This window comes from Panthera uncia, chromosome X (assembly GCF_023721935.1).
Source record: "Panthera uncia isolate 11264 chromosome X, Puncia_PCG_1.0, whole genome shotgun sequence".
Classification (NCBI taxonomy): domain Eukaryota; kingdom Metazoa; phylum Chordata; class Mammalia; order Carnivora; family Felidae; genus Panthera; species Panthera uncia.
In genome coordinates this window covers 48,554,345-48,576,514 of record NC_064817.1, presented here as the reverse complement: position 1 = coordinate 48,576,514, position 22,170 = coordinate 48,554,345, and the positions used below count along the sequence as shown (strand labels likewise).

The window sequence follows — 22,170 nt, the reverse complement described above, 5'->3', positions numbered from 1 at the left end:
TTTGCAGTCCCCCAGGTTTCCCAGCCTCTCCGCCCCGCCTCTCCTCGCCCGCCTTTCGCTCTGGAATAAACTGCCGGGTGGCTGCCAGGGCGCCTCAGCACGACTACACTGCATCCACGGAAATGGGACTATATGCAAAACTAAAACCGAGCTCCAAGGCTCCAGCGAGCCCCATCCGGGCGGGACCGACCCAGCGAGCTCGCCGTATCGCCAAACCATTACTCGCCCAGTGTGTTGGAGGTGGGGGGGGTTTAATGGGGAGTCCCAGCGAGGGGTTCTTTACCCTCTCCGCCTCCAGCCAACACCACGCCCGCGGTTATTTGCATTTAAAGGGAAACACACCATGGAAAACAGTGGGCGGGGTGGGGCCCGCCTTCCCACCGTGGCGATTGGGCTACATGCCTGCCTATCAGGGCGCGGACGCCCCACCCTGTGGCTATGGAGTCTGCGGGGAGGGAGTATGGGGGAGCTGCCCAAAGCCTGGGGAAGGGGAGCCAGTGCAGGAGGTGAAGAGCAGCCGCGGCGGTGGCGGCAGGAACAGCAGTGGCTGCGATCTCAGCCACAGAAGCCTAAGCTCCAGCCCCAGCCGGGGCGGCGCAGCAGACAGTAACCGGGCTGGAAACCGAACCGAGCCGGGTAAGCATTGCGCGTTGCTGGTAGCCTCCGCCTGCCCGCCGTCCGGTGCAGTCCCGCGTGCTCTGCTCTGACCGCCTTCAGGGTTCCAGGGGCTGGGCCAATCGGCGTCTGGGCCGCCCTCCGCTCTCCCTCGGAACCAGCTCTGAAGACTGGCCGGTGAGGGGCAAAGCAGAGTCCCTTGGGCGCAGGCGACTGCGGCTAGAAGGAGTGCAGATGGCGGGCAGGCGGGCAGGCTAGCCTGGGCCATGCCTCCAGGCTCTTGGGGGAGGTGGGGATGGGGCCCGCACGTGCTGCTTCACCGACCCGGGGCAGGGAAGCCGCCAGCCAGCACCCCCAGCGGTGCATTTGTAGGCCGGGAGCTCCGCAGCTTTGTTGTAGCACATTAGCTGAAACAGCTGTGTTACGTGGATATTGCTCACCCCAGCGGCCCAGCTGCCGCCCCTTCCCTCCCCTGCTCATCCCCTGCCTCCTTCTCCCCTCTGCGGATGCAGAGGGCGCGCTGGCCTGGGCCCGACGGAAACTGGCTTTGGCGTGGATTGGGCTATCTACACTGTGTGCCTCCTCTCCCAAGGAGCTCAGTTGGGCCTGTGGGCTGCCCACTTAGGAACCTCAGCCTTGCGGCCCCAACCAGCCGCACCCCCTGCTGCTGGGCCTCCAGGCGCATCTGGCGCCCGCCCCCGCGGACAAGGGGGCTGGCAACGGAGCTCTTGCTGGACCGTAGGTTAGAGCTGCAGCTCAAACTAGTCCTTGGGTTAAATCTGCAAGGCCGCTTTGTCTTCCCTCCTCGCCTCACCTCCTATCCCCTAAGAGAGAACTGGCCGCTTTTTTCTCTCCTGCCGCCCATTTAAAAATAGCGATAAACGTGGTGTTAGCGGGGTATTTATGTGCCAGAGGCCAAGGGAGCAATTATTGTAGTAGAGAACGTACCGTCTGGGTCTGTGCGAGAAAGCTAAAGAGACAGCCAAACCCTCCAACTTCGCAGTTACTTAAAATACCCAGCCTGTGAGCCGCTGTCATTGTCTGCTGCAGACACCTCTGACACTGGTGACCACCTGACTGCAGGACTTTGCCTAGGCTCCCTGGCAAAGAGGGGCTGTGCCCTCCAGGCACTCCACAGCCTAAGTGCCCAGGTAGCCACTGGACTGGCCCTGCAAAGCAGGCCTCGGTTTGGTCAGGCTAGTAGGCCCACGGGGTCAAAGGGAGCCTTCTCCAGCACCTAAACATTTCACTCTTTGGCTCTGCTGGCCTGCTGCATTGGCATGGGTATGGGCTAGGTGGAGGGCACTGCGCTATTGGACTCCCCACCCCACCTAAGGGCATTTTAGCAGAGCCTTCTCCCCCAGTGCAACTTCCCTCATTCTGCCCCACCCACAGCTCAGTCACTGCACCAGGATATGCTTCTGGCAATAAACTCTAGGCCTTTCTGAAGAACTGGAAGGAGGGAGTGACCAAGGGGCCTGGCAGGCTCTTCTTCTCGGACCTTTGACCAGCCTCTAAGGGTGGAGAACACTGTGGGCTGCAAAGCCTGGGTATTTGAGAGGATTAAATCCCTCACTTGAGGAAAGGCTAGCTGGGAACTTTGTGACACCAGCTAGGACTGCAGATACCACACTCTAGTCATATCTTCCCACTTTGACCAGGCACCAACAGAAACCAACCCTCTATTTGAAGCTGGGCATCTCCAGCTCAGGCCTGGACATGCTCTCTGCCTTGCCTCGAACCAACAGCCACCTAATATATCTTCCTTATATAACTCCCCTCCTCACACCCAAACCCACTCACCCTACACTGCCCAAATTCTTTTCCCTCTCAGGCCTCAGCTCTGGGTCCACCTTCTCCTGGGTGTCTCTTTTGCCTGTCTCTTTAAACCCATGATAACCTCTTCTTTCTCAAAACTCTTCCAGGCTCCCTGTGTCCCTTGGCCATTTGGGGACTTAAATTAGAATAGAAGTCAAATTATAATTAAGTTTCCCTGCCTCTACTTTGTCTCCCTGATATCATGGATTTCTGGGTTATCTCAGAACCCCTCAGAGGGATAAATGAAACCTTGAAATCAGCCATAACCCCCTCAAAGCCTAGCCATGCAGAGCAGTTTATGAATGCTCCAGAAGGATTTGCTGTCTTTGTCAAGCTTTCAAGAAGACTTTTACTTCTCCAAGATGTACTTGTCCTGATATATGAAAGTGATTAGAGAAATGATACTTAAGGATAAGATATTTATTGAGTATGCCTAATGAGAATGGAGAAGGGCAATGGGTTGCAACTATAAGAAAAAAATAATGATGTTTCCCTTCAACAACAAATTCAAGATCTTGACTGCCCAGACCCCAGACTGCACATATCTTTGATTGCTGATTCATGAGCTTAGAGGCAAAGTACTGTGGAGAGAGATGAGAAATCTGTATATATAGGGGGATCACTCTGGAAGCTTTCAGAAAGTAGAGGGGTTTGGCTAGGCAAAGGGTAGTGGTAAAAGCAAAATTAGGAATGAGAGTGGGTGGGTGGTAGGCAGGCTGAGAGATGTGATATAGTCTTTTCTGGTTGAGATTTTATGGCTTTAAGGTAGAGAGGAGGTTGGTGCCCAGAGATGGAGATTACCAAATGCCAGGCTGTGGAATGGGGATCTGATCTTGGGAGAAATGGGGGAAGGGGCCATTGAAGAATGGAACATTGGGAGGTTTTGATATTTGTGTGTGTGTGTGTGTGTGTGTGTGTGTGTGTGTAAATATGCCATAATAAAATGGGATTTTAGAAAGGGGCCTTAGAGATTGGAAACATGTTGTAAGTTGCGACTGTAAGGGGTCACTTTTAGGTCTGGACATAGAACTGAGGGGCAGGCTATCTCTAGAGGAAAGTTGTATCATGTTGGCTTCCCTTCAGCCTTGCAGGGGGTGAAATTGAAGGAGGGTTCCTAGAGCTTACATACCAATGTGGTGGAGGCTAAGTATCCCCCAGATCTCTGCTGATGCCCAACCTTCCAACTGGACAGGCCTTCAGGGAGCACCGGCTTGGACTCCTGTGCTTACAAGATGGGAATCCTGAGTCCTGGAAAGCACAGGGACTTCCCTAAGGTCACACAGCATTTAGGGATAGGCTGCTGCCTCCTGTACAGGGACTCTTACACTGTATCCTACTATCTCCAGTGGCCTCCATTTCACAAAAATCTCATTAACCAACCTCTAATCTCACCTCACCCATTCCTCAAGAGTGAGAAGGTGCTGGGTTTAGCTTGGGGCCCTCTCTGGAGAACTCTACCTCCCCTTTCATGTCTATTTTGCTTCTTAGTCTTGGTCTGGAGCCTGTTGGGGATTGAAAGTTTCAGAAGGAGGAGAGGTAGTTGGAAGAAGTTGGAAGTCCAGTGATTCTCTCCTAGTATAGTGGAAGCATTAAAAATTCCTCAAGAACTGTTACACTCTCTGAAAGTGTGTGTGTGTAGGGGGTGGAGGCAGCCCTGTTCTGCTGGTTCAGGGGAATAAGGAAATGAGATAAATAACAGCCTGGCAGGTCACTGGGTTGCTTGTGGAATCAAGGAGGGAAAAGGGGCTTCCAGCCCCCTCACTTACAGATAGGCTACTGGAGGCTAGAAGAGGACATGCCCAGTGTTATTCCATCAGTTCCTCTGCCTTGAATTCAGTCCAGGCAGATAAACTAGGCAATAAAGGTAAAGCCTCCACAGGAGGCATTCATTCCTGTGTCATTCATTCCTGGGTCATGCATCTCACACTGCCAGGAATTTTTTTTTTTTCGAAGCTAATATGAACCTGTCATGCTATACATAAACCTGTGTGCAGGCACAGACGTGTGTGTGTGTGTGTGTGTGTGTGTGTGTGTGTGTGTGTTGGGGGCAGCTGGCCATCATTGCTACTGCTTAACAAACCATTGGAGATTTCATGGGCATTAAACCATTTTTCCCACCCCCAACTTCTGTTCTCTGAATTAAATAATACAGAGCTTTTCATCTCCTCTCCTTGGTCTTACTTTTCAAACCTGTGCATGTGTAAATGTAACTCTAGTAAGAAAGTTAGGGAAACCAGAACCGCTGCGGAGGTGCAGGTGCCAACTGGGTGAGGATGCATTGCTTCCCCATACCTTCCCTTTCGGGATTAGGGGATGACAAGGACAATGGAGAAAATGGTACAAGGGGGCTTGGTGGGAGCAGAGGCAGACATAGTGGTGCTGCAGAGACATTTGTGACCTTTTGACATGCAGTTCTTATTGTAGAGCCTTCAATGCTTTCATCTCCTACAGGTTATTGTTTTGTTTTATTTTTTATTTTTTTCCCTGGTGAGCATCGAAGCAAGTACTAACCCAGCTTCTTCAGACAGCATTCCTCAGCCCTCCCTGCTGGGGGCTGCAACTCTTCTCAGGGGAGAGAGAGCTGGGCCAGACCAGTTCTGTTCCCCCTCCTTTCTGGACATAGAAGAAATATTTGCAGGCCAGGCCTAGTGCATCTTGAAAAAGTAAAATGTTGGGTGGGATTCTGTGGAGGGAGGCATGAGTAATGAGGCTGGGCTATAGGGAAGTGGTAGACTGAGCCCAACCAACTAGGCATGCAGGCCTCCCACTAAAGCCTAGGACCCCCAAAATCACATGCTCCCACCATGCCTCCTCTTCAGCCACTAAAAAACTGGTCATAGGTCTACCCTTCTCCTGGCTTCTTACACAGCCTGGGGTAAGCAGACCCCTAGTTCAACCTCCCATTTCCATATGGGGAAACTGAGGCCCAGAACAAGGAAAGGGTTTGCTCAAGGTTACACAGGAGCATAAAGCACTCAATTCAAACTTTCTTCCTCTAAGTGCACTGATTCTGATCCCTTCCCAAGCCTCAGTTTTCTTACCTGGACTCTCACATAGGGTATGATATATATAGGGGAGTGAACACATGGGAAAGTCAGGGGTGTCCATTGTTCATTTGGCTCAAATGTTCCTCTTTAGGCTTTGGCTGCCTTGTCACATCTGTTTCCATGGAGTTAGCTCTCTTATTCTTCATCTGAACTGGGTGGAGGGTGGTGGCGCCGGTCTCCAGTGTCACCCTTGCTGGGTTAGTACTGACATAGTAGAAGCCTTATTATCTAGGCATGGCACCCACTTCAGATATATTCCTCTCTAAGGAAATTTGGGAGCCTGAGAGGGGAGTAGCAAGTTGGCTCCCAGAGACCCCATCATTGTAGGCAAATGGGCAGGGAACCTCAGCAGCCTAAGGAGAAAGTAGGCATCAAGAAGGCTCACTGGTAAAGCCAATTTCTAGGGAGAAGTAGTGTCTTGGTGACCATATCTCCCAGACTAGAGAAGTCCCTGTGTATTTGGGTAGAGAAGTGAGATTAGGGAACTGCAAGGGGCATGCAGGAAGAGTGAGTCTTGAAGGTCAGGTAAAGGGGTTTGGCCCTGATCCTGTAGGCAGTGTGGAATAATTTAGTAGAGGAGTGGTGCTCTGAAGTTAGGGTTGTAAAAATGAATCTGGCAAGTGTGTGGAGGAGATGGAAGAAGGAGAGGCAAGGGGTGAGATTTCTGCATTGTGGCAGGGAAGGACCAGAGGGAGCTCAGACAAGAGGCTTGTGTCATCTTCAAAGGACATGGGCTGGCAGCTGAGGAGCTGGAGTGGTGAAGGTGGCTGCAAGTGGCCTTTTACTGAATATTTGCCAGTAACTAGAGAGTATTTTACCCTTTCCATTTATCATCTCTAATACTTGCAGTGATCCTACATGATAGGTAGCATTTTCTTTATTTTCCAGGTAAGGCATTTGAGTCTCAGGGATTTTAGGCCAATTTCTCGAACCTTACTACCTGTAAGGGATGAAGCTGGCATTTTAGTTCTGGGCTGAAAAACTCCAGCTGAATTAGATTTCAGCTGAACCAATGTTGTTTGAGGTTCTGCTCTGTGCTAGCTGTAGTGATTATAAGATGAAGGAGGGTCCATTTGAGAGAAATGAACAGACTGAGGTCTGCCTGAATGAATTACCCTATGCTGAGTATGTTAACTCATTAACTCATTTGAGGGGCTGGTAGTGGGCAAATGGGAGCCAAGGTGAGAGGGTCCATGTTGGGGTCTGTGCTGCATCTAGAGGTTATGGAATACCTTCTTGAGAGGAGGTGCTCCTTAAAGGTAACAAAGGTTTTAAGAGTGGACCTTGGCTGTGGGCTTTAGAAACGGGTGATTCAAGTTCCAGATCATCTCATAGGTCATTTCCTTTAAACTATAGCTCAAATCTGCATCTTTGTCCCCAATGGCATGTTTCTGTTTGAACCTATTTTGGCCCATCAAACTTATCTCCAAAGGAAAAGGAGAGTAAAAGAACATGTTCCACAGTTTGGTGATGGAGTTGCTGATGAGGAGAGCAGCAACAGACTGGATTGGCAGCCCTTGGATTCTGAAGTCAGCAGGCTTTCTGGAATGTGCTAGGTGGGGCCAAAACAGTAGAAGTTAAGTGAGGACTGGAAATGCTTCAGAGAAAGCTCAGCTAGTCTGGGACAGGGGATGGGAGGGAGAGATGATGGCTTTCAGGTATGAAGGCAACCTTCACAGTCCTTGCACTCAGTCTTCCTCCTTCTATTGGTAGCTAGCACAGTGCAGTAGAATGGCATTGGGGTAAGGATTGCAGAGGCCTGGGAGCTGGTGTGGCTCTGTCACCATCCTATTGTGTGAACTTAGGTAAGGCTTTTCCCAAGCCTAGGCAATTTCTTTCTCTGTGACAAGGAGTTACCACCTCCCACCTAGACTGGTTAATAGATTGCTAAGAAGGGCCAAGGTGGGGATGAGGGAGTGGGGAGTGCTTTGTAAACTGGTAAGTGCCCTGATTAGGTGAAGGACACTTCATTTGCATTTCCTTTGGTGTTGGTGCATTTAGCTGAGTTTGAATTGTTGACCTTTCTGGCCTATGCTATGGAACTTAGCTAGTTGAAATTCCCAGATAATCCAGAGCTACTAGCCAATAGCTGACTTGAGGCAACAATTTGGGTCCCTGAGTTTGGCTAAAAGAGTAGCTAAAGCCTCCTGTGAGATAACTACATAGTCACCCTCATTTACCATTTGGGGCTACTGAGACCCAAAGAGTTTTGGTGACTTACCCATAAAGGCCTGGAGTATACCCTTCTCAATCCTGACTGAGGTAGTTTCTCTAGAAATTGTCCAAGTATAGTTTGAAGAAAATATTTTAAAAATTAATTGCTATGTTTTTGAGCCTCTGTTATATAATGAATTTTATTTGGTACTTTAAATACATTGATGTGGTTCCTTACAATAGTTTTAAGAGGTAGACACTCTCAGTAGCCTCATTTTCCAGGTGAGGAAACTGAAAGAACTTTCTAGATTTCCCCCAGGTAGGCAGAGCTGATTATAGTGCAGAACTGGCTGACTCTTGGGGGGGTGCTCCCTATCCTCATCACTCCCTCCTTAGTTACCCCCCCACACACATGGGCAAGATGGGCCCAGGGTAGTCTTGCCCCAGATACTGCTTGGTGGAAGTCATGAGAACTATGAGTGGTTGAGGTCATGCCTCTGGAGCTACTGCATGAATCCACACACTTCTTTCCTGAATTCTAAGTTGGCCCAGCTGGCCCCAGGAAGCTGAGCTGGGAGCAAAATATGTAAGGCTCAGGCCGCAGCTGTTTCCTTCTCACTAAGAAGTGTTCCTGGGGCAAGTTTGTGGCTTGTATCCTGCTTGTGTTTTGAGAGGAAAGGAGAAGAAAGAATCTCTGCCCTAATAGCCAACATTCCACTGGTCCCAGCATGGCCTGAGGCTGGGCCTGAGAGCAGAGATGGCCACAGCCCACTCCCTACCAATGATAGTAGCAACTGCAATAAACAGCCCCTGCGAGGGACCACAGAGTAGCCTTAGAGTGTTCCCTTACCCAACATTCCACCTGAAACTTAGCCACACAGGTTGTGAAACCTAAGGCATTATGGGTATCTGTGGGGAGCTTTGTGGCCCTGGGAGGGACAAGGCAGGGAAATGGGAGACAACACAGTTTTAAGTCTGGTCCTTTCCAGCAAAAATGACCCTGGTCCTAGTTAGGAGGAGGGCCTGAAGCTGGGGGGAGAGAATCCTAGTCCCAGAGACATCCCTGCCTACTTCACCTACTCCCACCACACATACACAGAGGACTTTGTATAAAACCACACTCATGTCTTTAAAATCCCCTCACACTTGGCTCCTCCTTAGCATGGCCAAGGCAGCTGGTCCCTAAGGCTCCCCACAGTGAATTCCTTACCCAAATAAGTGGCCTTTTATACATGGTCTGCTATTTCCTAAGAAAGTGGGATCTGACCTGGAAGGTGGTAATAACAGTAATGTCAATCTTTCTCATTTGCACTGCACTTTACAAAATGTGTGTGGTGTCCATTATCCCATCTAATTCTCATACCACTGTAGTGATCTCCATGTCACAAGTGTCCAAGCCTAAGAGGGGTACCTTGGCTTGTTCAGAGTCCCCTGGCATGGCCTGTAACCCAGCCCTGCAGCCCATGTCTTCTTCCACAACACATTGCAGATTCCTGTGGCAGGGAAGTAAATGATGTAGAAAGTAGTATGCTGGCCTTTACCCCAGAGAAGCAAAATAGCAAAGGTAAGAGAAGGCCCTAGGAATTTCCCTCCAGCCAAGGCATCAAGGTTCTGAAAAGCAGCTCTCTTTAAGATTCAATGTGCAGAATTTCTCTGTTCATAAGAATTCCATCCCTAAACCCAGCAGGACAATTCAGCCTTCTATCCACAAGGATGTTTAGATCCATGAGGTTTTTCACTTGGCCCTTGGTCTTCCTTCATGCCCAGCCACACTTACTAGTCTCCTTCATCCCTCCCTCTAAATCATTGTCATTTTTACTCAATCCTGTCTGAAAAAGCCTAGATTGAATGCCTCCTCCTCAATGCAGCTTTTCTGAACCCAGGGGGGTGTCTTTCTGCTTTTCAGATTTATAGTGGGGTATGATAACAAGGTATAAATAATGATACTCCATCATGCATCTTAAGCAATAATGGGGGCTCTTCTTTAAGGCTTGTATTATGTTGTGCCTTCAGACTGTTATATATAGTACCCTCTCCCTATTAGCCTAGGAACTCCCCCAAAAGCACTGGCTACCTTGTAGAACTGAGCTTAATGTCTATCACTTACCAAATGTTCAGAAGAGGTTTGTTTCATAAATTCCACAGAGGGGAATACAATTTCATAAACAACTCCACTCCTGCTATTCCATGTCTAGCACCATAATGACAACACTGTCAATAATTTCAGGGCTGAAACAAAATCTGTGATTTGAAAAGTGTGGAATTCACATAGATGATAGGGCCCCTATTCCCATATGACCCCTGAGGAAAGGACTCTGAGTGGTTGTGTGTGTATGCATGATTGTATATTTGTGGGGGATGGCATTGTCTATTGTAAGGCTATCAGTTGCAGGGCTGAGGTAAAACAATATCATGTAAAAATATGTCATCTAGGAAAAAAAAACTGAGTAAATGACAATACACATCTCTGCAGAGAAGGGATCAGATATTTTTTTCTCTTTTATTTTCTGGATAACCAGCCATTATCTTGCTCCAAGTTTAATATTTCAGTTATGCAGAGTGCTCCTGATGGGAGTTGGGATCACACTGATGATTCAAGTGTCAAGTCAAGCAAGGCACAGGGAGCAAAATTCATGTTTGAAGGACAGGATCAGGGCTCCAGGAGGGTTCTTCCAATGACTTCAGGGGCTAGTTAGCTACCAGTCTCTCTCCACCCCAAAGCTGGTCCCTAGTCTTCTACTGCAGGTGAATGTGTGAGTCTTATTACTGTTGCAACCAATTACAGGGCTGATGTGCTGGCAAACTACTCCAGGGACACCAGCAATGCTTGTCTGTCTCTTTCTGGCTCCCAGCAGTTGTTCTGCCTCCCCTCCTTCCTTAGCTCCCTGTCTGCTTGTGGCTACCCTACAGAGAAGGGAAACAGTGGTAAGGAACTTTCCAGGGAGAGGTCATGAGTTTTAGCAGGCTGGTCACTGATCCATCTGTCAACCAGCTTCAGTCACTAGAATGAATATATCAGACTTGGGGTGGGGGACATGTGTTGGGGTGTGTGTGATGGATAGTCTTTATTCCATCTCTGTGGCATTTGGATATTTGGAGAATTTGGGAGCCTAGACCAGAAGGGTGTGCCTTGTACCAGGTTTACTTATTTAATTGCTATTGAGAGCCTTACTTACAGACCAGGAATGTGAATCACGTGGAGTTATGTCTTCAAGGAGTTCCCTTTCTAGATAGGGAACTAGATGGGAGCCAAAATAATGAGGGGAGTAGAGAAGACATAGTTTGCCTCATGGTTCTAAAATGGAAATTGGGGTTTCCAGTTACCAAGAACCACATTATTTTTTTCCCAGGACAGTCAATAGAGAGTCTGACCTAGACCCACCCCTCACATAACCACTATGAAGGGGAAGTATTGCTGGGCCTTTTGGACCAAGGGTACTGAAGTCCATAGAGTGCCTTGCCCAGAGGCCACCATGCCTTTTTAGCAGATCCTGGATTATAGCTCTGGAATGTGGGCCTGTGAGGCTCCTACTCTGGGCTTCTGACAGTCTGAACATGGGCATGCTACAATTTAGGGAGCCTGTGGGGAAGAAGTGGAACTTCAGGTCTACTTTTCTTTCTAACCCCACGAAAAATATCTGTGAGAACCCAGACTAATGTGAAATTGAGGCCTGAATCTTGAAGAGCCCAGTTAGGACTGAATGGGCTGTTTGGCAAAAATTCTGTGTCATCCTAGCTGACCTTCCTGTTGCCTTTCCTACCTCCCCCTTCCTACCCCTTTTGATAACTACTCCTGCAGTCAATAGCACAACTGGTCATTTCCCACAACTGCAGTTCCTCCTGCCCGGTGCTCTCCTGAGCTTAGGGTGGCCTGAAGGGAGTGGACCTAGTGAGGGGTTGGGGTGATGGCTGCCTGTTGTTCAGGGTTATGTTGCCTTGGGGCCCAGGGGAGGCTGGCCCAGCAAGCCAACCATATGGGTTGCATTAAGGTTTTTCATACATTTTCTTTTACTTTCTTTCTTGTTCCACTTAAGCCTGAAATAAAAGACACCTGTGAAAACAAACATAGCCTGGACGCTTGCTTAGCAGTACACTCTCTCTATCTTTGTTTCTCTCATCTCCTCTAGGTCCAACTGTGATGCTTCCTGACGGATGATAACAGTGCCTGGAAGCCAAAGGACTGCTTTTTTAGCTGAACATACCTGAGTTGTCCCCATAACCATGGAGACTGGAAAGGATGAAGCTTCTCAGGCCAAGGGAGCAGCAGCCTCTATGGACACCCAGGACCAACGGGCAGAGAAAGGAGCCAAGAACAATGCAGCTGAGATGACAGAAGAGCCAGTGTCAGAGCCACCCTCATCTGGCCCAGGTAGGCTGAAGAAAACTGCCATGAAACTTTTTGGTGGCAGGAAGGGTATCTGTACCCTGCCTAGTTTCTTTGGAGGGGGGCGAAGCAAAGGTTCTGGGAAAGGCATCTCCAAGAAGGGTCTTAGCAAGAGCAAGACCCTTGATGGCCTGACTGAAGCAGCCCATGGCCCTGAAGACATTGTCAGTGAAGGAACCAGATTTGCCTTACCTTTGCCTGAATCACCTTGCCAACTTCCCAGTTCCCAGAGTGCCCATGGGGTTTTGGAGACAGGCTCCAAAAGCAAAACATCTGTGGCTGGAGCGACAGACAAAGCTGGGACTGAGAAGGTTCCCTCTGTGCCCAAGCCAAAGAAAGGCCTGAAAGGTTTTTTCAGCAGTATCCGCCGTCACCGGAAAAGCAAGGTCTCTGGGGCTGAACAAAATAAGCTAGGGACCAAGGGGTCTGAAGGGGCCAGAGCCAGGCCTCATGAACGTGTAAGCTCAGCCCTTCTGCCCTGTGCTGGGGATATCTTCCAAGCCCGCAGAAAGGAAAATGCCAAAACCCAAGATGCCCCTGAGTCAAAAGTTTCTTTAGTACCAGAGTCTTCTCCAGCAGTCACTGAGAAGACAGCTTGTAAAGATACAGAAAAACCCATGGAGGGCTTTACCTCAGCACTTCTGCAGTCCAAGTCTGCCTCTGAAGCCAGTGGCCCAGAGGAGCCCCACAGTCCAAAAACAGGGGAGAAATTGGTAGCAGAAGAGGTAAATCCACCAAATGGCCCTGTTGGGGACCAGCTGAGCCTCCTGTTTGGAGATGTCACATCCCTGAAAAGTTTTGACTCACTGACAGGTTGTGGTGACATCATAGCTGAGCAGGACATGGACAGTATGACAGACAGCATGGCCTCTGGAGGCCAGAGGGCAAATCGAGATGGGACCAAGAGAAGTTCCTGCCTGGTGACCTACCAGGGAGGTGGGGAGGAGATGGCCTTGCCAGATGATGATGATGAGGAAGAAGAGGAGGATGAGGAGGTAGAATTAGAGGAAGAAGAAGAGGATGTCAAGGAGGAAGAAGATTATGACTTAGAGTATCTGTGGGAAAGTGCCCAGATGTACCCAAGACCCAATATGCATTTAGGCTACCATCCCATCACATCTCCAGGAGAGCATGGATACATGCTCCTTGACTCAGTTCGATCTTATCCTGGCTTAGCCCCTGGGGACCTTTTGACTCCTCAGAGTGACCAGCAAGAGTCTGCCCCCAATAGTGATGAGGGTTATTATGACTCCACAACACCTGGATTTGAGGGTGATTCAGGTGAGACCTTAGGGCTTGTCCGCAGAGATTGCCTACCCCGAGATAGCTACAGTGGAGATGCCCTGTATGAGTTCTATGAGCCAAATGATAGTCTTGAGGCCTCCCCACCTCTGGATGACTGTCTTTATGACCTCCATGGTCGCAGCTCTGAAAAATTTGACCCCTTCTTGAACTTTGAGCCCTTTTCTTCCTCTCGGCCACCTGGGGCAATGGAGACAGAGGAAGAACGGCTAGTGACCATCCAGAAACAGTTGTTATATTGGGAGCTTCGGCGAGAGCAGCTCGAGGTCCAAGAGGCTCAGGAGGCACGTGCCCGAGAGGCTCACACCAGGGAGTCTTATACCCAAGAAACTCATGCCAGGGAGACCCATGCCCGAGAATCTCATGTCAAAGAGGCCCAAGCCCGAGAGGCCTATGCCAGGGAGACCTGTGCTAGGGAAGCACATGCCCGAGAGGCCCATGCTCAAGAGGCTCAAGTCCGGGAGGTTCAGGCCTGGCAAGAGAAGCCCATCATGGAATATCAGATGAGGCCCTTAGGCCCATCAGTGATGGGCCTAGTGGCAGGGACATCAGGGGCCTCTCAGACTTCCCACCGGGGAACCACCTCAGCTTTCCCTACCACTGCAGGCAGTGAACCAGACTGGAGGGACTTCCGTCCTCTAGAGAAACGTTTTGAGGGAATCTGCTCCAAGAAAGATCAAAGTACCTGTCTAATGCAGCTCTTCCAAAGTGATGCTATGTTTGAGCCAGACATGCAAGAAGCAAATTTTGGAGGATCTCCCAGGAAGGCTTACCCTACTTATTCACCCCCTGAGGATCCAGAGGAAGAAGAGGTTGAGGAGGAAGGGAATGCCACTGTGAGTTTCTCACAGGCCCTTGTGGAGTTCACCAGCAGTGGAAACCTCTTCTCCAGCATGTCCTGCAGCTCTGACTCTGACTCATCCTTCACTCAAAACCTCCCTGAGCTACCCCCTATGGTGACCTTTGACATTGCTGATGTGGAACGGGATGGGGAAGGCAAGTGTGAAGAGAATCCTGAGTTCCAGAATGATGAAGACCTTGCAGCCTCCTTGGAAGCTTTTGAGCTGGGCTACTACCAGAAACACACATTCACCAACTACCACAGCCGATTCTACCAAGGTCTGCCCTGGGGTGTGAGCAGTCTCCCTCGGTACTTGGGACTGCCTGGCATGCACCCTCGACCTCCACCTGCTGCCATGGCCCTCAACAGGAGAAGCCGCTCTCTGGACACTGCAGAGACCCTGGAGCTGGAGCTCTCAAATTCCCACCTGGCCCAGGGATACACGGTGTCTGATGAGCTTCAGTTTCAGCAGGAAGATTCAAATGAAGAAGAAGAAGAAAAAGAAGAAGGAGGAGGAGGAGGAGGAGGAGGAGGAGGAGGAGAGGGGGAAGGAGAAGAATGGGGACGAGACAGTCCTTTGTCCCTTTATACTGAACCACCAGCGGCCTACGACTGGCTTGCCTGGGCTCCCTGTCCTCTCCCAGTGGGGCCAGGCCCTGCCTGGATAAGTCCCAGCCAATTGGATGAGTCTTCTGGCCCATCTCCATATGGGCAGACAACCTGTTGCATACCTCCTGTGGCCATGTCAATGTTGCTCTCAGTATCAGGGCCAGAGCTAAGGGTACCTGGGATATCCAGGCCTCAGCTAGCTCGGCCTTCACACCTACCACTTCCCATGGTCCCTTGTTATAACCTGCAGCCACAGGCCTCTCAGAGTATGAGAGCCAGGCCTCAAGATAGGCTGTTGCCTATTGATGAGCCCAGTTGCTCCTCCAGTTCTGGAGGCTTCAACCCCAGCCCTCTGTCCCAGGCCAAGCCTGTGGGCATCACTCATGGCATCCCTCAGCTGTCCAGGGTCCAGCCTGAGCCCCAACAGCCTCAACCCATTCACTACAGGGCTTCCAGCCTTGACCTGTCAAAGGAGAGGGCTGAGCAAGGTGCCTGTCTCGCCACCAGCTACTCCTCCACTGCTGTGAATGGAAACCTAGCTGAGTAGTCATCATCTATTCTGGAGTAGGGGCATGGGGCCTAAGCATGTGATTGGGGATCAGGGGTTGAGCAGAGGGGTGGGGGGTGGGGGTTGCTATTTAACTTGAAAATCCTTTTGGCCAAGGAAAGCTCCTATGAGTTTTTGGCTTTGTTTTCCCACTTCCCTCTTCTGCCAATCTGTGGTCACATTCAGCTTGAGTACATCTGCCCTGGGAGGCTACTGCTGCTCTGTGCTCCAGTTTTCCCTTTTGGGGTTTCTTGTTGCCCATGCAGGATTTGAGATGCTGTACTTTTGTGACTATTCCAGTTGCCCAGTTAGTGATTATATACATAGCATGCATCCTTGACACAGGCTGACCCGTTAATATCCCTGCCACCCCCCCTACACACAGTGAATGATGCACCACTGATGAGCAGCCAGGTCTGCATTGCTTCCCACTTAAGGACAGAGGGCTTGTTTGCTATTAACAATGTGAAATAATGGTACAGATCCTCTCCACCCCCACTCCCTTCAGTCTTGGCATAGCTGCCACCATTACATCAGATGATTATATAATCTGTTCACCCCAGCTAGCTGCCCTTAGAGAGGATCAAGTAGCATGTGTCTTACTGCCTATTGCTGTAGACTTTGGCATCGTAACCAGATGGGGGCCTTTTAACGTGGCCTATGATAACTTGGGTTGAAGGAAAAAATTCTAATCCCCTTAATGGAGTGATCAAATTCATCCATTTGGAAACAGAAGGCAAAATAGGGTTCTGTCGTAGATACTGCCATAAGTCTTGAGTTGTGGAATGATAGGATTTTTTTTCCTTCTTCCTCTCTTAAGCTTGTGACTGCCTGAGTTGCAGACACTTTTGATTTTTTTTTTTTGTATCCAAAGGAAATTTTCATAATCTCATCACAAGGAACATAGTCTTTTAATTGAGACACGGGGAGAGAAGTAACCTAAACTAAGCTTGGCTATAGGGGGTTGGGTTTTTTGTGGGTTTCAGGGGAAGAATAGGAAAAGGAGTTCCATTTGTCCCAGTTGTCAGGGGAGAATTTTAGACATTACAAAGCTCAAGGAAGCCTAGCTTCTTAGAAGAGAAAATTCCTTCTCCCCAAAAAGCAAAATTTCCTTAAGCCTTGCCCACCCCTTCATTTGGTTGCTATAAAGAGGCTCAGAGGCACCAGGCTAGCACTCCCAAGAGACAGGATACCAAAGGCATCTAGGCTGCTGTTCTGGTCTCTCTAAAGAACTTTCATTTTCCAATTAGCATCCTCAAAGGACTGACCTTCATGAGAGGAAAGACTGTGATCTGTCCTCACTCTGCCAAGCTGCAGGTTTCTGATTTGCATGGGAATTGCAGCCCTATATGGAGTGAATGGTACACTCCCTTCTGTACCCACAGTTTTCATGTTTAACTAGCTTGGAAATGCTGGTGTGGAAGAGTTGCTGTCAGGAAGGCATTGCAAAAGGCTAATCTAACCTGGCTCAACCTCTCATTAATCACCAGTAAGAGAGGGTTCCTTTTAATTTTTTTATTGGAAATAGAATATAGAACATGTTTTGCCTGGTTGTGTTGACCCAAATTATAATCTTTGCCCCCCAACCCTGGCTCCGCTTATCTCCATGCCTGTTAGAAGTTCAACAGGGCTCTTGGGAACAGAGGCTGTTGGCCCCCTGAGTCAAGGTGACTTTATGGGAAACTTCCCCTTGGCCAAGGAATGTGTTTGTGCTGGTCTTTGTCACCATTTCTCAGATTGGGGTTGGTAGTGCTCCTTCCCACAAAGAGTAAATCTATCTGATAGAAGCTACACACCTGGAAGCACCACAAAAGTTGGCATGACACCAACAGCACTGCTCAAGAGACCCAGACCAGCTCTTCGGGCTAACTCTGTCTGTATTGTGAAGAAATACATCCCTCATGGAGTTAGAGAAAGAGCATGAGGAAGGCCCTCCTCACCCCAAGCACAGCATTCCAGAAGAGAAATGCCCAAATTCCAACCATTTGGCCTTTTACCGAAGTTTCCCTGGGAGGGTAGGGCTGAAGTAGGCCTGGCTGTTTGGCAGAAAGTACACCAAATGCGTTTACAACAAGGGAAACCCTGCTACTTGCCTCCTCTCTCTCTGCTTGTCCTTCAGGGCAGTTCAAGCTCCTATCTGTATGTGGACTGTGCTGGCCATAGCAGGTAGTAGAGCCGTCACCAGCCTTCAGAGTCTACTGGGCCACCAGCCCATGAAAAGAAAAAGTAGGTGGTCAGCCTTTGGCCAAGGGCAGAGGGCTGCCCTCAGTGAAAAGAGGGCAACAAGACATGCTGCCCCTGAGGGGAGAAGTCATAGTCCTGACACACATTGCTTGGCTTTGGAAGGTCACATAGCACAGAGTAGGGCCTAGAACTGAGCAACACCTCATGGTTTGGACAACATTACTGCCTTCAAGTCCTTTCAGTGTCCTAGCCAGCCCAAGGACACAATACTCACCACCAGAAGTGGGATAGTCAAGGTGCATGGCTGCAGAAGCATGCTCCTTTGACTCTCACTCTGGATCCAAGCAGTTCGTGGCCAAATGCCAGCTACAGCCTAGAAAAGGAAGGAAGATATGGCTGGGGACATGGAATGGCAGCACAGGGTGATACTGGGAGAACCAATCAAACTCCAGGCCTCTTCCCAAAGATAACTAGTGCTTGCTTGACTGACAGCAAATATGCCCCAGACTATTAAAGGTGTTGATGTCAAGTCCACATCTCTTAGGCTGTGACCAGATGAATACCATATCTGCATTGCAAGGTCCTGGGATAATGCTTGTGGATGTGATTTCATGGGAAGATATGACTTGAGAGGAGGTGTCTGCCATCATCTTGCTACCCAGAAGGCTCTTTTAGTACCAGACAGCTCTGATCCTGAGAATTGTCAGATGAGACCAGTCCTTGGAGAAACAATGATTGTGGATAGAGAAGGTCACCTATCAGGCTTCTTTAAGGGCCACCAGTCTCTCCGTGATTTAGTGCCTTCAAGGAAGCCCTGATTTGGGGCACTCAGCTTGGGCACCTGTCCATGAACCTTCTGGGCCAAAGACTTTGGTCAACACTAGTCTCTCTCCCTCCTCAGTGCTGTACCAAGCAGGGAAGTAGCTTCCTACACCCAAGGTGTGTTCCTGTCATCCTGCTGCCAGCAACTCTCCCACCCTTCCCAGTGCCACCATGCCACCTGCCCTTGGCCCCTGGGCCCAATAGCTAGAGGGAGGCATGGGGGATTTAGCAGGGAGACTTCAAGTTTACCCATGTGTATGTTGCATCCGAGTTGTTTTATATATATATATATATATATATATATATATATATATATATACACACACACACACACACACACACACACATACATATATATGTGTGTATATATATATATATATATCAAAAGTCAATTATCTATTTTTGTATTGTTTGCATTTTATATTCATGGAAAACAATGTTTATCAATTGTTCTTTTCTGATTTATTTTTAAGCGGTGCTGTTTATAGTTTTAAACAAAACAAAGATGACACAAAAATTGTTGCTGCTTGTGCAGAGGGCTGGCATCTCAACTGCCTAGGGCCCTCCCTCTTTCCTCTCCCTTCACCCCAATGTATCTTACTTTCCACCCCCTCCCTCCTTCACAGGAACGGCAAATATGCCCAGGTACTATGACAAATGCCAGATGTTTCAGGCATGAGGAACCTGGTAAATAGCATATTGTTTTATGGCTTTATTTTTTCTTTTGGGCCCTGCCCCTTCCCCATGTGTAGACCTTTTGAAAGTACCCATCTCTCACTCTCCCTCTTTTTCTCTCCCTCCTTTTTTATATTTTGTGCTTTCATTTTGAAATCAGAGTACCCATGTTGTACTATTTGCCATGTTGAGTTTCTCCAAAGGAAGCATTTTGGGGGCATTTTCCACCCAGTGGGAAGGACATGGGGTTTCTATCATGTCCTTTCTCCCTAAGAAGCTGGGGAGACAGAGGACAATGATGCTTTAACCACTAGGAATTAGACATCTCATTGAGGAAATCCTTGCATGGGACTTCCCAAGAGCTCAGTTGATTGTGACATTTGCCAGAAGAGATGTTGGGAAACTCCTTGACCCCTCTTGCTGCTTTGGGGGTATTTATCCCCCTATCACCATCCCCTCCTGCCCTGTCCTGCTCCAGTTCACATACAAATGGTATTTCGGGGAACAGTGACCATCAGGGTGATGGCTTGCTGGTCTGATTCCCACTTTTCTATCCTACAGTCACTCCAAAGAAGAAAATCCACGTGGCATGTATATGTGTGATGGTTGGGCCTACTGAGAGGCAGGGCTTTATTTAATTATTATTCTTGTTACTATTGGTGCTTATTTCCCCTGCTGTATATAGGGGCAGGGTGTAGAAGAAACCAGGAATGTATATTTAGGTCACATTAAATAAAATGGCTAGAGGACAGAGGGAAGAAATTGGTAACTGCAGTACATCCCCACCCCATGTATAAGAGTTTTTTCTCTCCCAGTGTAAAATGGGGAGCATGGCCCCTGTGAATACCCTAGCTTCCCCTTCCCTATTCCTTGAGACATCACAGGATTGTCTGGATTGTGACCTCTCCAATCCTAGCTCTCCTTGACACCTGGATATCTTGATACACTGCCTATTTGTAATAATATATATTTCTTTTGCTGAATGCTAATAAACTGGGTTCAAGAAGAACCCACCCCCAGTCAAAAAAAAGTGAATTTTTCTGGTTTGTTCCACAGCAGCATGCCATGACCCATGGTTGTTGGGTTTAGCCTTGAAGGGAAATGGAGAAAGCAAGGAGGTTGATGGGGGGTGGGAATCACCCAGCAGGGGAAATAGAAGCCAGAGCTGAAACTAAAAGTAGAGGAAACTTCAGTTCTTTATCCAAGTCATGCCCTGAATCTCTCTGATGCTGTGTTGGTAAACTCTCCATCACACTTTGCACATTTTGAGAACTTCCAGGGGTTTACTAGCACTTCTAAAACTGGCCTCAGTTCATGCAAGTGTGCTGGCATCTCCATCAGCCAGGAGGTAGAGGTGTGGACCTACTACTGATGGCTTCATGAAAAGGATTTGTCTAAATGGTGGGATTCTCCAGCCAAGCTGCAGGAATGGCAGGCATTCTTTACCCAAGTTTATGGACAGAGATACTGGCTGGGCAGCTGCCTGCTCCACCTATTCAGGTGTGGGGCTGAGTGGGAAGCATGTGTCTCACCCTTCGCTCCTGATAAGAAAGGGCTTCTGACACCTGCTAGTGGGCTCCCTTGAGTTCTTCCCAATTGCCATGTCCAAGCCAGAAGGTCTGAAATAGTAGCTGCTTGAAACTGCTATAGACTGTAGACTGTGCTGCCAAAGACACATAAGAAAGCCCCTTGGGATCCTTTCCCAGACTAGCAGAAAAGTTTGGTGGCCCCCAGTACCTCATGAATCAAGAAAAGCCAAAATAAAAGCAGTTTAATGAGAGAAACAAGAGAACCTCCTGGAATGGGAGTTAATAATTCATAGAATTTGAATTCTCTGTCATGGACTGCTCATGGAAGGAAGAGGGCCATGGTTGCTCAGAGAAATTTTGGAGCAAGATCTAGGAAGACCTTATTACATCCAATGGAAATTCAAGGGGTTGTGTAGTATGGGAGGCCTAGATTTCCGCCCTAATTTTCATCCCTCATCATCAGCTGGGCTTGGGCAAAACTCTTCTTCTGAGTCTCAGTTTCTCCATCAACAATATATGGGTGGCATGGGCATAGATTTGACTAGACTAGTTTCCATATGCAGGTCAGAAGATTGGGCTACCATAGAGTAACCCATGGAACCTTTTCAACTGCCAAAGTTCAGCACTCCCCACCCCCTTCTAGCTCAGTTGGCCTGGAGTGGAGTTCTTTTCTGTGGTGCGTGCCCCCACATGATTCTGGTACATTGCACCTGCTGAACAAGATGATTGGTAAGAGCTCCTCCCGTTCTGCTGTAACTGATGTCTGCCTTCACTGTGATCCTCTGGGGAGTCCTTTGCAATACTGGAAGGGGATGTTGGTGGAGGTAACCTCCTAATACCTTCCTTAGATAACTAAGGAAACCACCTTGATCAGCTCCAGTGCTGTTCTTTGGTCTGCTTAAGGGCTGGGGTTGTACCTAGTGAACAGACTGCCTTTGTTCTTAGTTTCTGTTTAGAGCATATGTAGACCCAACAGATTAGATACCTTTGTACAAGCCTTTTGGGGGATGCTGCAGACAAGCTGCTAGCTCCCCACTGTCCCCACCCACATCGGGCTTGGGCCTTACTGACCATGTTCTTTCTCTGTATAATTCCTACACTTCAGCTGAGCTGCATGGCTTCTGGGATTCAGACCTAGCTAATAAAAGCAAGCGACCTGAGGGTAGCACTTTCTAATCTGCAACTTCCTTCCATCTCCATTATCTTTTTAAAAGGCCCCTGAAACAGGTGGGCAGAGCAGATGATCTCATCCCCACTTTACCAAGGTAGGAATGGAGCCATAGACAAGTGAAATGACTTGGTAATACAGAACATTGACTGTGAGTCAAAGTGAGAAAGAGAGAAGGTAGGGATAGAAGATGTGGTGGAAGAGAAAGATTACTATTAATAATTCCTCAAACACCGAATTAATAATATCATTGATATGTGCCACACTATCTTGTGTAATCCATACCTTAACTCTATGAGGTTAACATTGTTATGCACATTTTAAGATGAGAAAACTGAGCCTCAGAAAGGTTAAGACCCTTGGCAAATTTCACACAGCCAGCTAACTGGACTCTAAATCTCCTGCATTTCCTATCACACTTGTAGTGAAGCTTCTAGTTAGCTGCCCATCAGGGATGGCCATGGTGGATCCCAGA

At 48.7% G+C, this 22,170-nt stretch overlaps 1 protein-coding gene across 1 annotated transcript; it reads left to right on the top strand.

Moving 5' to 3' along the window:
* The first annotated feature begins 428 nt into the window (after positions 1 to 428).
* On the top strand, positions 429 to 15,379 carry AMER1 (APC membrane recruitment protein 1). The gene is made up of 2 exons (XM_049644617.1): positions 429 to 636; positions 11,762 to 15,379. The coding sequence occupies exon 2, from the start codon at positions 11,856 to 11,858 to the stop codon at positions 15,315 to 15,317; it is 3,462 nt and encodes a 1,153-aa protein (XP_049500574.1). The 5' UTR covers positions 429 to 636; positions 11,762 to 11,855; the 3' UTR covers positions 15,318 to 15,379.
* The last annotated feature ends 6,791 nt before the right edge of the window (positions 15,380 to 22,170 follow it).